Here is an 18,346-nt window from a genome sequence, read left to right as displayed (position 1 = left end):
TGGTGGATTGTGTATTGCATCATATCAATTTCTTTCAACTCTGCGGTTTCATATTCTGTCATATTATGCCGGAAAGTTATACCGACATCGCCTAGTCTAGTAGTTCTACGTATCGAGAGCAATGAATAGGGTTACAATACGTCCTTTTCCAAGAGGATTTATCCTCTTTTTTGAAAGTGCCCTCGAAGGACGCCCAAATGTCATCTCCTTTGTCCTCTTTTTTGAGAATTTTGGGGTAAAATTCGACTGAGACACAGTAAATCAGCACTGAAGTAATGCTCCCGCTGGTATTTCGAAAGCCATTCCTTGACACAGGTCATAGTTTAAAATTTTCGAATATTTTTCGTGAATAAATTTGAATTTCAATGACTGTGCAGCCGAGCGTATCGGGCCCGTTGGACACCTTGCGCCACTTGGATATCCCTGAAAATTAGTGTGATGCTAGGCTTAACTATAGGCTATACGTATTTGAAAGCCATTCCTTGACACAGTGAATAGATTGAAAAATTTTGAATATTTTTCGTGAATAACTTCTAAGATTCTCGACTGTATAATTGAGCGTATCGTATAGTTTTGAGATTTCTTCAAGATGAGCTGCACACACTTCTTTATAGTTTAGCAACATGTAGGACTGTCCTATTACTTTCTAAAACAACTGTTTGATCGAAAAAGAGACATCAAGATTTTGAGGTACGGCGTTTCACGTGTCGGAACACTATTTGTTATGTCAAATCCAGATTTTGTTGGGTAGAAATGCATTTTGCGATATTTTGTCTGCAGCAGAGCGTCAACTAGCAGCTGTGAAGATATCGCGAGATAGCTCTGTTCAGGTGGCAGTGGAGCTTATATTCTTTGTTAGTTGTTTTACAAATGACGTGATGCGATGAAATAAGTCGGCAATTTGTATGCTGATTGATTTGAATTACTTTAATTAGTATTTCAATGCCGCCAACATCGAAACATCATATGTGGCCGATTGCTGCCACGCGCCATGGCCGGAAGAGTGATCCTGGTGATACATCCAATACCTGCGTTATTGCCCAGCAAACACAGTACAGACCAAAGATGTAGAAAAGCCGAGCCGATATAGTAGATATTAGATCTCGGCAGGTCGTAGAAAGGGGGATTTTGTGTCGACTCAATTCAACGTCTTTTCCATGTCCTTCAATAATGTAAATATTATGCAGATGCTACAGCCTTTAAACATGGTCAGTAGAATGTAGATCCTACGTTAGAAGAAGAAGATCCTGATATAATAACCTGTTTTCTACCACTATGGGCTTAACCTGATCACGGCTGCGTACACACACCACATTATTTACTACATATTAATCACATTTGTGATAATTTAATTTCAAACGAATTGGCAATAATGCCGTTGTAAAAAATAAAACGAACAAACGAACGAATGTCTTTAGAAAGAAAGTGAAAACAGTCCTTATCATCAGGTTTCATCTTCTGATGAGCCAGTTAAATAACCAGCATGCGGCCTTTTTTCTCAACACCCTGCAGAAATAAAATGAAAATGATGATTAATAGCTAAGACATTCGTACTGCGAAAATGGCAGAGGTAGCGACTAACGAATGACTCCTACATTTTTTTCGCCCATACGTACTAAAATGGATTCGATTCTGAACTATTTCCACTCAAGTTTTCAAGTTTTATTATTATATTTTTTAATATTATATGACTAGAGAACTGACTTCAATCGTCACTTCTACTTGATTATCAAGATCAACGATGACTACTTCAGCACTCTTTGAAAACAGCCACTAACACAAAAAGAATTCTTGACTAAAATTTCTTCACATTCTGTCCAAAATGATCAATTCAACAATCCAAATGAATCAGTTATTTGGCAGCTAGTTGGAGAGATATATACTCAAGTCTAGAAAGTGGAATGATACTCTGCCTGGAAAGCTGAAGACCTAACAATATTGTGTACAGAGAACAAAACATTTGAGTGGCGGCACTGGTATAGACATTAATAAATTATTAGAATTGACAGTTAGATAACCAGCAAGACATTAAAATGAGAATTAGTGCAGTTTCTTAGGCTGTAGTGATACTCAGCCAGTAATTGACCTAGCAGAGAGCAAAACGTTGTAAATAAAGCGAGCGAAACCTCCGATAAATGATACGATAAAACATTAGAATCGACAGTCTTACTAGAAGCAGAATAACAATCATGAGGGGTTAGAGAACAGAAGCCCGGGAAGTGACCATCAGAAATTACTGCATACTGGCCGAACAAATCCATGACCACTAACAAATGGTCTTTCAATAGTCAATATTGATACCAAATGACACCACCCCTATTTCATAGCAACATTAAGCAAATACAGCGCTGGAGTCAACCTTATATAAGCCCTAACCAAACGCCCATTAGTTTTCCCACCTACTACTTCGCGGATGGAAATACGCATTAAAGCGAACGGACGCGACTTGTCACACTCTTGCTATTTCTGCTCCTTTTTTCTCTTCGTTCCTCTTCTCTGTCGCTTCCGCTTGAGGAGAGAAACAGTCGGCCGCGTTTACGGATCGTGAATTCCCGGTGGGTGATTCTTCCTCGAATGGTCAGCACCTTGAAAATTGAGAACAATGTGGTTGCAAAATGCATGACAATTTGAAAGTTACATCATTCTAATTATTCCAGTTATGGCCGTGAATCGTTACAAGTGCGGTAACCATAAGAATTATTACTATACTTCAACTACAAATACAATACATTGTATAAAATGATTACCAATTCTTTTACGTTGATCGAGTCCCAAATAGATGAAATATGTCAAAGAATTTGCTAAATTTTTGTATAATTTGACAGATTCCGAAATCTTCTCAAAGTGCACCTTTCAAAAATTTGATATCAAGACTCCCAACATTTTACAATTCGAAGTTGGATGGCTTTACCAATACAAGCAAACAGTTTGTATCGCAATTGACAATTATGTAGAGAACGCTGCGAGACATATGAGTAGGCCTACCCTAAAACGTTTCTCTCACATGGACATTAGGGCTCTTAAAATATGACTTTTTTTCTCAAATCGTTCTGGCTACTTGATAATATTGTTAGGTTACCTAATTTAAGCCTAAACACAAAATTTGGTTCAATTCCAGCCAGTAACCGCTTTGCTACAGGAGAAGAAAGTTTCTATTTATTATATAAAAATAAATAGGTTATAAAAATTTGAAAATTTTCTGTTCACCCCATGAAAGTGTTAGGCTGTCTATAGAAACGATGCTCACCAAATTTGGTTCAATTCCAACCAGTGGAAGCGGAGATATTGCCGTCGAAAAATTTGGATTTGAATAAAATAGTATTCACGGTGACCGATTCTTTGTCTACTTATTAAAGTTGTGCTCACCGTAAGTACTATTTTATTAAAATCCAAATTTTTCGACAGCAATAACTCCGCTTCCACTGGTTGGAATTGAACCAAATTTGGTGAGCATCGTTTCTATAGACAGCCTAACACTTTCATGGGGTTAACAGAAAATCTTCAAATTTTTTATTATTCATTTTTATATAATAAATAGGAACTTTCTTCTCTTGTAGCAAAGCGGATACTGGCTGGATTTGAACCATATTTTGTTTGTAGGATTAAATTAGGTAACCTAACAATTTTATCAAGTAGCCAGTACGATTTGAGAAAAAAAGTCATTTTTGAAGAGCCCTACTGTTCATGACCGTCCACGTTTAGAGTTGCATCTCAAAGATGCTAAAATAAGCCTAAATATAATCCAAGCAATACGATCGTCCACTTTGACTGACTAAATTTCTAAAAACACCTTGATAGCTTCCACATCTGACGTTTATATATACTGTCTGCTATCGGCACAACAAAGTAGGCCTATTTAAAAATACCAAAACAGATTCAACATACCACATCTCTTGCAAAGGCTTTTGCTTTCATTCAATTTTCCATCAAACTTCTTTAAATCCTCCTTTGCGGTGAGTTGCTTTGGAATTCTTCTAGGATCAATTCCGATATTGTTTTATCATATACAATCTATGGCGGAATAAAAGTTTCGGATAAGTTCTAAAACGAACACAATTTTCCACACAAAAGTCAATTGCCACACGAAATGCCAAATGCTACGGTCTCATTTTACAAGGTATGGCGAGGAAACGTAGTGGTACGTTCCATTATAGCTAAACACCAATGAATTGCGGGTTCGAGCGTGACACGTCGACTCCATAATTCCTACCGAAGTGTTGGCAGTTTATCTAGGCTCCTCCTCGCCATCTGATTCGCATAGCCATGTCTTAAAAAGCCTAGGAGTGGGCCGTGCTGTAAGTGGGCAGATGGTTGCCGATGCACCCGGCACTTGGTGAATTCGGCCGCACAAACTCGGCACTTGGTGAATTCGGCCCTCGGGAAATTTTGAAATGAAGTGTATTTACAGCTATTAATATGAATTATCAAACTAATAATAGTATTATCAAGTGATTCGTCAATCTTGTAAGGAGGTCAGGGCATCCGTAGATCGCGCAGTCACGGCATGATTAGATCACGGATTGCGTAGCCACGGGAAATAACACAGCGCTCATATACCGACCACGCGCGGTCTGCTTGGAATCGATGGCGTGAGTCACGGGCCTGTGTCGTGTAAGTTTTGAGAAGATGGATCTTGGCGTTGTATGTGAGATCAAAACTGTGGAACATCAAGCGGCGCTTCTTCGTTTATTGATCACGACAAGCCAGTGTTCCTCATCAACAAATGTTTCGCATGATCACGTCAAAATAAATTATTTTTTGCCTTTGGAGAGACGATTCCACTCTGGGATTAGGGTGTCTCGATAACACGGTTGAAGGATCCCAAGATTACGAGATCTACCACGAGCCACGACACGTTTAAATTTCCTTTTTGATACTGTTCATTCATACTAAATGCATTTCTAATGCGAAGGTGTTCTAGTGCCAATTCCTCCAAGGGCCGAGTTCACCAAGTGAAGAGCGTCGCGTTATTTCCCGCAATTACGCAATCTGTGATCTAATCACGCCGTGACTGTGTGATCTACGCATGCCCTGACCGCCGTACAACATTGACAACCACTCAAAGTGCCAAGTTCACCGGCAAACATTCCAGTAACCAATCATGGTGACCGGTACCGCTACGAGATCTACCACGGCCGAATTCACCAAGTGCCGAGTTTGTGCGGCCGAATTCACCAAGTGCCGAGTTCACTGGTAATCGGGCAGATACGGAATAATATTAATAAGAATCGGCCTGGTGTAAAATGACCAGTGTAGTCGAACCACCACCATGAACACCACAAACAAACAAATAAACATCTAACAAGGAAAAGAAATTACCTTTGCAGCCTTTGACAAACACAGTTACCATTGAAACCAGCAATTAAGGTCTTATTCGAAAGCAGAATAACAACTGTTTTAGTGGACATATCAAATCAAATGTTGGAAAGTTCATGTAAAATAGCTCAAAATATTATCTTACTGTGACCATATTCCATCAATATGGTCTGGCTAGCCAAATTCTCTGGCCAACATAATCAAGCTGCGTTTGGTTTCAACGATTAATAATCTTGTCACTGGATTCGAGGTATAATTGCACTCAAATATCAAATTTTGCTCCATTAATCAACATCAAGTTGAAAATTTCCATTCTTGCACCAACTTTTATAAAATCATGAATCAGTGTTCTACAGGAATGTATCTATATGACTTATATACCTAGAAAATTCAAGCATAAATATTATGATATACCGTAGGTATAGGTACCGGTAATTCAGATGTTTGAAGCGAATTATAGTGGTCTAATTTCACTAAATTAGAGCGAAATGCCAGCAATATAACTGTAATCTAATTCGGAAAAACGGTTTAGCTCTAATTCTAACCTGGAAAAGCTGAAACTTTTCTATAGTTGTCTACACCTGTTTTGCAGAAAGTCGAACAGCTCTAGGCGTCATATACTACAGGCAATTCGAAATACCCCATAAGCTATATGCTACTGCATATATACCTTTAACCCGCTACCTCAGTCAGTCACAATTCCTATATATTTACGGCATTTACCATACAGAAAGAGCGAACTATGCCTGGCTGCGACCTGTTGCGCTTCAAATCTTTGTATGGCGCGATGACGTAAAATTTGAATCGCCGAAATATTCTAGAAGTCACGCATCGATAATCATATTCCTAAACGTACAACATATCACTTATTTAGTTATTCTCTGAATAAAACTATTAACCATACTCGTTGACCATGCGAGATTACCGAAAGAGCGAATATATATATAATGAAGATCATATATATCAGAGGAAAACAAAACTATTCGACCTTAGAGCAACAACACGAATATACAACACCGGTGACATCCTCACGCAATAAAACGAAGGGAGAACATTGTTTTCTAATGGATAGAACGAAGCTACCGCATGAGATCGAACAAAACCGGATAGAATTCATCGTGATTGAATGTACCGACAAAGTCATCCTTTCTACGTATTTTAGTCGTACCCGCGAGAGATAGAAAATTTGCATTATTAGGTTAACTACCGGATATAACGAAGCCTAATGCATGAGATGGAACATCACCGAGTATGAATTTATTCTGATTGAATACAACCACAAGACCATCCTACTACGTATTTTAGACATTCCCTCGACACTTAGAAAATCAGAACCTAATCGAGATGATCCCGGATGATCCTTTTACGGTTTTGTGTTTGCTGGGTGTACATAGTAGTTCCGAATTTTTTTTTTGATGGCTAGAATTTGATGGCCAACTTCCTCCCGGTACCACACCTAGGCGATGTAAAGAGGAGGCATGCACACTGAATGAAAGTAAAGAAGATAGTATAGAAAAAGGAAGCGACAAGAAATGGGGCGGCGTGTCATGGGAAGCGAGATCGATAGGTCAGTCATGGTCCGGTAATCTTAAGGATGGACTGTATTTATTTAGTAGTAATTGCTTGTATTTCGACTTGAATGTGGACATGCTCGTCGACTGGCCGGATGGCCGGCGGGATACTGTTCCACACATCAGGTCCGACATATTTGATAGAGCGATGATCTTTACGGTCGATCATATGATATTTGGACGACGTGGACGCGCGTGTGTTGTAGGCCTACTTGTGCGCTTTTCATTCAGAGGTAAAGAAGTCATTGAAATATTCGGGGCAACGACCGCAGTGAAACTGATACATAAACTTGGCGATTTCTAGTTTCCGCATATCTTCTATGTTTAGGACGCCGAATCTCTTCAGCAGCGACTTATTGGATGGGCAGCCAAGCCCCTTTGGGGCCCTAGCTATGATTCGGAGTACTTTATGCTGTAGTTTCTGCAGTGGCTTGAGTGCAGTTTTACTGGCATCCCCCCAGCAGAGGATACCATAATGTAACTTCGATTGGATTAGAGATTTAAAGAGTATCAGAAGAACCCATGCTGACATGAAGCGCTCAAGGCTGTAGAACAGGCCGCACTTCGGAGATAATTTAGTTTCTAGGGACTGAATATGACTCTTCCAGGACATGTTCGAGTCCAGTAAAACCCCGAGATATTTGGCATTATCTGTGTTGGAAACGGGCTGGCCTGCGATATTAACGGTTAGATTATTTTTTGAATTTACTGTCAGCAATTGGGATTTCGAGGCGTTTATGCAAAGGTTGTTCTGGGCCGTCCACTATGGACTTTGGGCATTTGGTCACCAGTCAGGGCATCCAGCTCTGCCGTCGAAGATGCGGAAGAGAGGAGGTGAGTATCATCAGCGAACAGTATGGTGTTAAATGAGGAGGTTTCAAAAATGTCGTTGACATATAAGGTGAAGAGGACCGGTCCAAGTACTGAGCCTTGGGGCACACCACAGGTCACCAGGTGAGGAGAGGACAAGGTGTTTGAGATCGCAACCATTTGTTGGCGTCCAGTGAGGTAACTTTTCATGAGCTCAAGTTGTTGGCCCCGAAGTCCGTAACGCACCAATTTCGAGATGAGAATTTTATGATCCACGCAGCCAAACGCTTTTTTTTAGATCGAGAAAAATGCTACATCCCACATTTCGCTTCTCTGAGATATCATAATACTGCTCGGCCACTGTTAGGAGGGCATGTGCGGTTTGGTGTTTGTTTCGGAAGCCAAATTGTTGAGGGGAAATGATAGACATTTTGTCGAGGAATGAGGACAGGCGGGAGAGGAGCAACGTTTCGAATACAACCCCGATGCATGGGAGAACGGATATCGGACGGTAGTTGGTGACATTAGTTCTATCCCCAGCTTTGTGTACAGGGACTACTCTGGCTTTTTTAGGTAGCTTTTGTAGACTCCATTTTCGACCATGATGTTGAAAAAATGGGCCATATATTGACCGATATGCAGGCTTATCATTTTTAAAAACCATGATGGGATTTGGTCATAGCCGACGGTCTTGTGCGATTTCAGTTTGTGGATGGCTACTTCTACTTCGTATTTGGTCGTAGGTTCAAGCACAATCGACTGGGATATCGATCTCACCTCTGACCTGGCCGACACAGGTTTTGTAATAGAAGAAGCAATATTAGGGCATACGTTACAAAAATATTCATTGAAGTGATTCGCGATGGCCGCCGGGTCTGAAAGTTTGTTTCCGGTATCCGAATTCACAATTTCCGAAACAGACTTATGGCCTTTTTCCCGATGTAGGAAAGAGTTAAGTCTTGACCATGTTTTTCGAGTGTCCTTTTTGTGTCTGTTGAAAAATCTCTCATTGTACTTTGCTTTTGCCTTGGAAATGAGATGAACGGTGCGATTCCTGAAACGTCGAAATCTTTCTCGTTCATGTTCTGGGCAGTTCTTGTCGAGTCTTGTCTTGTCGAGTCTTGTCAAGTCGAAATACAAGCAATTTCTTCTAAATCAATACTAGCCAGTCTTCAGGATTACCGGACCACGACCTAACATCGACCTCGCCCTCCGCCACATGTCCCCTCATTTTGTCGCTTGCGTCTTATATTCTCGGCATTACTTTTCATTCAGTGTGGAATGTGCATGCCTCTTATTTACTTCGCCTAGGCTAAGGTGGGTGTCTGATCTTGATGGCTACTCCAAGTTGTTTCGACACCTTCCTATCTTTTCATTGTATCGCAGTCTTGTGATGTTTTTTAAACCTGATTGATTGATTGATTTTCACGGTGACTACGCAGTTCCCGTTGCTGCCATCGATACCCGTCGTAACAGCGTTCCAAAATGTACGCGGGAAATTTCGATCAGCTTTCCTCGATTGCAGTTTGCAGTGCAGGAATATCCCTCCCTCTGTTGTTTTGGGTTCAGAATCAAGCTATTCGTCCAATCTTCAGTAATAGTTGGTTGGTATCCGGTTATCATCTCTTTGCGGATTTGGGTTGGGGTTATATAGCTCAGTGGTTCGACCTCTGCAGAGATTATATATTTTTTATTTGGAGTAAGCAATGAATCCCGTTTGGAATCGATGGCAGGTGCTCACCTGACCTGACGGCTAGAATGGTGCCTTGCTCACTGCTCACAATCTTCACATAAATTGGCATCCCGTGCTCACCTAACAGGGAGGGTCCTGCTCAGTGAATGAATGCGATCCATTATCAACACTGGTTCGTTGATCTTTTTTGGCGAGACCGTTATTTATTTCCGAAAGGCGAAATCAGAAACTGTGTAGGTAATTTAGATCTGGGAATACCATATACCTGGACAATGTACGCATGCTGGCGCTAGACACGAAAGACAGAGCGAGAAATGAAGAAAGACACATAATATGCTAGATGTATATCTATATTTTATTGAATGTAGGGTGTAGCATTAGTAACAATGTATAACTAGTATAAGCTTGCCTTAACAGATAAATACCTTCATGTAAACATCTGTGGCTTTGATTAATTTTTGAATTTTCAACCATACCTACCTGCTCAGTCATATAGTAGGATACTCCATGCTGACCATGCAGCTGACGTCCTTACTCGTACTGATTACACCGTATTCGAGTTTGCGGGCATTATATATTGTAAAGTTGTACAGTGCAAATGCTTGAGTGCATAGACCATAGGCTAGTGATTTTTTTTTTCAATTTCTAAAAAGCATGAAGACTTAACTTGATAAAAAGGTGGTTTGGTATATTGACACCGGTAGCCAATAGCCAGATTGTTACTAGCTCAAAGAATCGCCATCGGGAATGAAAAACCAGTTTAACCTACTCAAAACGTATCAAAAGTGCCAGAAACTACCAAAGTCACCGCGATTGACAGAACCAGATTCGCTGAACACACCCTGCTTTCAATATAATTTCGCATGCATTAAAGCAAAATGTAAAGGTTTTGCGGGTTTTCGAATTTCTGTTGGCTTCGTGTGGAGATTTTACGAGGTATGTGTATGGTTTAAAACGGTCATTTTCATAATGTCTATGAAGCGTGAGCACAAATCAATGTAAAAGACTCATACATAACCGGGATATACTTTGCTAATGTACACGTATATGCCTTGGAGTTTTACGGAGTTTCTGATTAATTGATTATAATCCATGATGATGGTAGCTTGAAAAATTGTGCAGGGACAAATACTTGTACTTGCCTAATTATACAGGAGTTTGCTCAATGTCTTACGGGTATCATAGCAGATTTTTCGGGTGACACTGGTTTTACAGTGTCCCTTTTGTTAGTACATTGACCTTTGGGGTTTACAGTCATTTTTTTTGATTTTGCGTATGGTTGAATTGTGACTTGACAAATTGTAGGCCTACAGGGAGAATACACCTGGACGTGCCTCACATTTGAAGTAGTTTCTTTGGCGTCTGGTGGGTATTATAGCAGATGATGTGGGTTTTACAGGTTTTTACAGTGTCCTGTTTATGGATCGTTGAAGCAGACTCGGACAACTAGACAATTCTAGTTGTCTAATTTCACTAAATTGGAGCGAAATGCCAGTAATCTAATTCTAATCTAATTTGTGAAATGTTTATATGCTCTAATTCTAATTTTAATCTAATTTGTGAAATGTTTATATGCTCTAATTCTAATCTAGTTTGTGAAATGTACTTATGTTCTTATTTTAATTCCAATCTAATTTACGGTTTTCCTGAAAATACGAGAATATCCCTCTCGCGCAGGGAAATCCAGTGCCAAGCTGCCATCGCATTGCTTACACCGTACAGTCATAGTAGTTATTGTGACGAATAACAGCCATGCTGGTATAGTGGCTTGTAGTCTGCGAACAACATGCTAGTTTCGATCACAAACAGAACGACAGCACAGAAAAAGAGATAGTTAACACAGGCTTATTCACTTTCATGTCCTCATATCCGCTTTCATGCCCTCAACTGCACCAGAAAAAGAGGATGATTGCTTCAGCATTTGTAAATACCGTACTTTATTTCGCATTCTTCCAAAATCGCAAATCAGATCACCGCAAAATGTGACCTCGCAAGCCACGTGTTTGTGACCCCTGTTATCGTGCAAAACGAGACAAAGCTTGATGTACAGACGCCAACCATTCTCTTGCTTCTGTGAATGCTGCTGTGATTTGGAATGGACTTGATTTTTGCTGTATTTATTTATCAATCATAATTTCATTCAGTTTCCAAGTTTTTGCGAATTCAGTAACTATAAGTCTAATCTAATTCGGAAAATACTGTGTAGCTCTAATTCTAATCTAATTTGGAAAAAGCTGTGGAGCTCTCATTCTAATTCTAATCAAATTTGGAAAAAACTGTGGAGCTCTAATTCTAATTCTAATCTAATTCGGAAACGCTGAAAATTTTCTAGTTGTCCAAATCTGCGTGGAAGTACTGGTTCCGTTCATTAAATGTCAGTAATATAATAGCTGTCAAATCTCAAATTAATGCCATCATTTTATGTATTGCAGATCACCTTTACGCTCACAATTTACCTAGATAATTGTTAGAGTCGCATTCAGCAATGACTTCAAAGTGAAAAAAAACTGGAAGATGACTGATTTGAATGAGATTGTTACTAATCTAGAGCGTTGTCAGAGTGTTTTAAGCAAGAAATCCATCGGTTTTCTCAAAGCTGTTGGATCCACTGGCAATTCAAGTAAAGACCTGAAACTGATTTACAGCATCCTTTTTGAAACACTGATCGAATATAAAGACGTAAAGAGCGCGTCTGCATCTCATGCCATCTCGTCATGCATGCATTATCTCATTTCGAAGTGGGATGCTTCGGAGTGTACCGTATTTCAAAAGCTGCCGTCCCTCCTCAAAGCATGCCTGGAGCGCATAAGCAGCATTGAAAAAGACCTCGCGTTGTTCGCTGAAGTAGGATGGAGTGTACTAAAATACGGACCTGTACAGGAAAAGGGTGAAGAGAACTATGTAGGAAAGCTATTTGTGTACCATGCAAGTAAGCTTATATCCGAAGAAATCGCTTGCTCTTATGATGGATTATCGATATCAACGTATATCATCGAATTTCAATTGTTGCTGGTGAAGAGGTTGCCGTTTGATGGATCATACAGTTCCATCTTGAGTCTACTGCTTATATCTTATGATAAACATATTTCCAAAGGCAAATTTGCCCAAAATCATATTGACTGTGTCGTCGAGACATGTTTTGATATTTTACCGAAAGTTTCAGAAGTTATAGAAACTACCGAGAATGTTACTAGCGAGATGACAAAGTGGATTTCTGTTGCGGTAAAGTTTGGCGGTTACACAACTTTGAAACTTGATAATGCTGCAGATTGTCTACACGAAATGTCAGCATTATTGGATTCGACCAGTCCTTGTCCACAATTATGCGGGACACTGATGGAATATGTGCTAGGAATCCTTGCTAGAAATGTGGAATTTTCCCTTAAATTTTCGAAAGATGTCTTTGAATTTCTGAAGAAGCTGTGCTCGAATGCAGGGTTTCATGCCGTCACTATGGAATCATGCGCAAAATTGACTATTTTATGTGAAAAACATTGCTCCAAGTATACAGTTGAAACGATACTGGAGCTGTTACACCAAATTGTGGAGCAGAAACACCTCTGTAAGGAATTTCATGTCAGTGAAAATGGAGTCAAGTTTTTGGGATCGCTTTTTAGCATCACAACGGTAGTTGTAAATGAAAAATGCTCTTCGCGTTCGTCTGAACTTGTTGTTAAGATTGTGAACAAGATATTGAAGTCCCTCGTGACCGCAAAAGTTGTTGAAAAATCTCGGATTGTGCCGGTTGTGGCTAATTTAGGCATTGTGTTGACGAAAATTCTCCGTAAAAGCAACAGATTTCTTGACGCTATGGCAGCATCTGAAACCGTCATATCAATCATTCCTTACGAAAACTCATTGCAATTGGTAGACCAATGGGTGAAAGCGAAATATAGCAAATGTGTAGACACAGAGTCTAATGCTGCTCTTTCTTCGAGAAGCTTAACTGATGGTTTGATTGGAAGAGCAAGTGATGAATATCTCGTAAAGGCGTTAATTCGAGAGATGAATATTTGTGTGTCGCTAGGCATGGATGCCAGTCATGTGAGTTGCATTACATCTCGCTTGCTGAAATTTGACGGAATGATGATTACGGGGCATGTCCCATCTGTCATACGAAATCATGTCAAAGCCAATTTTGAAGCAGGAAGTGACGCTACAAATTTGTTTGATTTCTTTGAAGAGCATGAACTGCATTGGGAAAATATTATCGAACTGAAAATTTTCGAGTTTATGCAGAAATGGCATCTCGTGATGAAGCACGCAGATTCCGTGAACACAGATTGTGATTTGCGAGAGATTCATGAAATATGTTCACATCTGGAAAAAGCAGTGGCAACGAAGCGTAAGTTGAAATTTCTTTTGGAAAGCTGCAAAGCTGCCCACGAAGCAAGCTCGATCGCTTGCTTATTTGGCAATCACAAGCTCGGACTCCGAATTCTTGGTAACTTATTAACTCTTTTGCAATTACACGAGGGTGAGGACGTCATTGTAAAACGTAATAACTGCTCTGCACTGTGCGAAATAGCCTCGTGTTACTTATCACTGAGACAAATTCCCTCCGCCGAACAATATGTTGACCGAGCTTCTAATGCATGGAGTGAATATTGGAAATGTATGTCCAGGAAAAAACAAGAGGCTTATGATACGAAACATTCGAAATTGCTGTACTTCAAAATTCACTCCACCATGATCAGAATATATAACCTGTGCGGCAAAACGGGTAAAGCCAATCGTTTGCTAGATCAATGCATACAAGATGACTACTTGAACGGAGAAAAGTGGAAGTCGTCGACATATGCGATTTACTGCGGGTGCCTGCTATTGAATGTGTCGTGTGACAGGCATGTTTCGGGTCAATCGCGTCTCCTTAACTTGATCAACTTGCTGAAAATGATATCTACTCTTAAAAGATCTGTTTTTCCTGACATGAGTGAAGCTACAGGATCTCATAGTAAGGAAAGAAGATGTGTCCAGCGTTTTGGGACGGCCGATCAAAATAAGTTCATGACTCTCTCTATGCAAGTGAATTTAATCTCGATGCTTTTGAGTTCCGTTGGAGATATTATACAGTCGTACATTCTCGCGGGTGATCCGAGTCTCGCTAAGATCTACATGCAAAACGGTACCTTGTATGCAAAGTACCTTCATCTCAAGAACTGGTTCTTGACATTTTCGTTACTCGGGCTGCGGGTAGTTTCTATGCTCGGCCTCGACCTTTATCCGCAGGTGGCGGAACAGTTCTGTAAAAATTCGGTGTGTGGTTGCGAGTCTGAACAAAGTTGGACGTGCGCCGACGACTCTGGTCTATTTTGCAATGACACGGAGGAGGTGGAGATTGATGAGGATGAGAGTGACAGTGAAATATTAGGTTCCCTGGATGAAGATGCTATTGAAATACCTACAAAAAAGTTGGATATTTTGGGAGGTAGCAATTGTGACAGGGACCTGACTTCGAGTCCGAGATGTACTCGCAGAGTCGTCCCTGAAAAATCAAAAATATCGACGTACTTCAAGGCAAAGCAATGTTCATGCGAGTCGGATTCTGTACTGGAATCTTCCGAGCCTAAGTTAGAATTTGGAGTAATTCACGTGAATTACTGTATTCAAAGTGATAACCGTAAAGAAGCCATGGAAACGTGCGATCGTTGTTTGGAAATTATTTCCAAAACGAAAGACACTCCGCTCAAAACGAGCCTGGAACCTATCAGCAAAGTTCAATTTTTCGGCGAGATACAAGCGGAATTGACGATGGCAAAAGCCGCCTTGCTGCATGCGGACAACAAAAAAAGCCGGGCTGTGACTGAATGTAAATCGGTGGAAAAGATCATCGATGAATGCGGTGTTGTTGAACATAGACTCTTTACACTGAAATCAAAAGCGTGTATGCTGTTAGCGGATATGGGTCGTATCTGTAAAAAGACAGATGAGAACCAAGTCCCGAATATCGAACTGCTCAATTCTTTTATCGATGCCTTATCGCAGGCCGTTGTTTCGGATACTCACAGCGATGTTGTGACGCCGGTGGCTACTCGAACTTCTAAAAGAGTTCAGCAGAGCAAAAGCACAAAGAAACGCACCAGAGCAACGAGCGCAAAAGCCGCAAATTCAAAGGCGGATAAAAGCGGGTTTGAGATTTACGATGACAACGCAGGGGATAAGTTACCGGTGCCAACACTCAACCGTGAGCACAGCCCAGCGCACGATCCTAGTGTTTATGACATGGCAGCTCAAGCCCCGCCAAATATCAGGATAGCGAGGAAAACGGCGCAGCGTAAATATAAGGCAAAATTTGGGACCTTTTACACTGACGATGACAAAGAAAAGGTACGCGGACGCACCGCTAAACCGAAATCAACATCGAGAACGAAATCTCGGATCGTTCAAGAATCCGTCAGTGAAGAAACGCAAATTAACTCTGACATTGACGTCACGTCTAATCTACAAGAAGCTCTCACCAACGCTCTACATGCCGATGATTTCCTGACCACTAAGTTATCCGCACAGAGGTTATCGCAGCACTATTTTGCCTCGTTTGAAACCAGTCAGGATTACTCGCAGAGGATTTTAGCGTGCGCCTATCATATGCTATCAGTAGGTATCCCGATCAGATGTGCGTTGAACATTCACTCCGAAAGAATCAGCAATATGTCTAGAACAGGAAATGCAATTTTTTTCAACACGGATAAGGAAATGCCTCGCAACCCGTTTCAAAGTTTGTTGGCAATGAACACGGATTTTATTGGTGAACTGCAGGACGTTCTGCCTGAAACGTGGACCGTCTGCGTGATTTCGGCCATCGACTCCTCACCCGAATCGAAGATTTTATTAACGCGACTTAGAAAGTCTGAAGTATTCCACACTCAAGCCGCTAGCAGTAGTTTCTTCACTCTGTTGGAAAGCTTCCAGGGTCTCATGACGAAAAATATTGAAACCTTGAAATCCCGCGATCGTTCGTACTGGTGGACTCACAGGCGCATTCTCAACGAAGAATTGAAAAATATGATGGAATCTGCGCCTGCGGAAGTTTTCGGATATCACGCCGGCGTATTACTGGGATCGCCGTTGGAGGATGACCAGTATCAAAGAGAGATTGAGAATCTACTCAAAACCTTCGATTTCTTGAAAGAAAAGGCACCGAGTGTGAAAGTCGTTCTTGATTCTTGGCACTATCTATCAGTACAACAGAAATTGTGTGGGGTGTTGGAACTTATCGGCAATAGCAGCCAGTCTGTCGTCGATCTGGCTCAGATGTTGGAAGTGATTTGTACGAAATTGAAATTGCACAAGGCCAAGAGGGGGCACGTGATTTTGATACTGGACAAACACGTCCAACTACTACCATGGGAAAGTTCGCCGTTGTTGTTGAAGTCTTCCGTGTCACGGATGCCTTCTGTGGATCTATTAAGACATCACTTGTCGGTGTTGAAATCGACAAAAAGATCTGTCGTGAATGACGGTGTTGACATGAACGACGTGTCTTACATTCTGAATCCGAATGGAGATTTGAAAAAGACAGAAGAGCGAATGCGCGAATGGTTCCAAGGAATGAAATCGTGGAGAGGGATAGTGGCGCGCGAGCCCGATCACAAAGAATGGATTTCCAGCATTACAGAGTACGACCTTTTCATATACTGTGGACACGGGTCGGGAGACAGCTACATTTCAGGACACGACTTTCATAAGATCAACACTCGCGCTGTTTCTTTGCTGATGGGTTGCAACAGCGGCAGGCTTGTTCAAACCGGGGTTTTCGAACCGAACGGAATCATCCTGAATTACTTGATATCAGGATCTCCGTGCATTGTGGCGTGCTTGTGGAAGGTGACTGATAAGGATATCGATTATTACCTGCGGAGGTTGCTGGAGAAATGGGCCGACGGCAGCGAGTCGCCTGTCTCGTCGAGCGCGAATTTTGCAAGGGAGGGCATGACGATGCCTTATATTAACGGCTCGGCGTGTGTGATCTACGGATTGCCTGTGCACTGCCAAGCGTCTGCCGTGCAAGTTCTCAATGCTTTGTCTTGAATCTGCGTTTTTCAAGCATAGACAATTGTGTTTTACTTGATCTACCATGGTTTATTGGCAGTCTTGGCGTTTACATTATCATTTATGTAGCATATGACCTACTGCTTCTTGTTTTCCGTGAAGATATAGTTGAGGTTAGTACCTGTACACTGCCAAACGTATGCCGCACACGTCCACATCCACAATTCTCTGCATTGAATCTTCTGTGTTTTCGAGCGTAGGCGCGTTTACGATGCTGTTTTACTTGATGTAATATGTATGGTTTGTTGCGGTCTTGTTGTTTACATTATATTTCATGCAGCATATGACCTGACAGTACTTGTTTTTTATGTAAGGATGTAGTTACGGTTCTTTAATATATTACCTGCTTGTCCCAGTGTTCGCGCGTCGGGAGAACACATCCGTTATCGGTTGCACTTAGTGGTGTGATGCAGAACCAACGCGAAGTGCGCTATTGTTTTTATGCTTGCAAGTTGAGGCGTGTTATTGAGTTTTGCTGCCAATCTGTGCCTGTCAGTGATTAGTTTGAACTCGACGTCTCATTCCGACCATGACGTGTGTGCATCATTAAATATTTTTCCTTTCAACATAATTGCTTGTTAGTTTGACGGGCAAATCTTTGGCATGGCAGAAATTTAGATTTCGTTGATCTTCTTTAAAAAAAATTCATGTCAAACTGACACAGTGGGAAGGTTGAGATCACGTGAAAACTAGCTAGGGTCAAAACAGAGGTCATCACGAGGCCTAGTGTCGTAAGAGCGAGAAATTCGAAATAATAGTATCAAAATGACGTGTCAAATCCTAGCGAGCCATCGTAACTAAACGTAAGAAAGACAAACAACCCTGACGAGCTATTATGCCCTGATCATGATCAAGCTCGTAGTGCAGGTCAATCATCTCGGATGAAGTTTGTCAGAGACGAATGCAG

At 41.0% G+C, this 18,346-nt stretch overlaps 2 protein-coding genes across 2 annotated transcripts in view; one reads left to right on the top strand and one right to left on the bottom strand.

Moving 5' to 3' along the window:
• Positions 1–1,328: 1,328 nt before the first annotated feature.
• LOC145458884 (beta-1,3-galactosyltransferase 1-like) overlaps positions 1,329–18,346 on the bottom strand; it is a 214,785-nt gene continuing 197,767 nt past the window's right edge. Inside the window, exons 2-4 of the transcript XR_013921217.1 lie at positions 3,886–4,011; positions 2,400–2,585; positions 1,329–1,506 (exon numbers count right to left, since the gene is read on the bottom strand). The gene's annotated coding sequence lies outside the window, so the exon portion shown is untranslated. The remainder of the gene's footprint in view (positions 1,507–2,399; positions 2,586–3,885; positions 4,012–18,346) is intronic.
• On the top strand, positions 11,501–18,010 carry LOC145458880 (uncharacterized). Its single transcript, XM_080337380.1, has one exon. The coding sequence runs from the start codon at positions 11,905–11,907 to the stop codon at positions 17,416–17,418; it is 5,514 nt and encodes a 1,837-aa protein (XP_080193506.1). The 5' UTR covers positions 11,501–11,904; the 3' UTR covers positions 17,419–18,010.

This window comes from Botryllus schlosseri, chromosome 16, assembly GCF_051294905.1.
Source record: "Botryllus schlosseri isolate E-star chromosome 16, Bs_hap1, whole genome shotgun sequence".
Lineage (NCBI taxonomy): Eukaryota > Metazoa > Chordata > Ascidiacea > Stolidobranchia > Styelidae > Botryllus > Botryllus schlosseri.
This window is presented reverse-complemented; position numbering and strand designations above follow the sequence as displayed.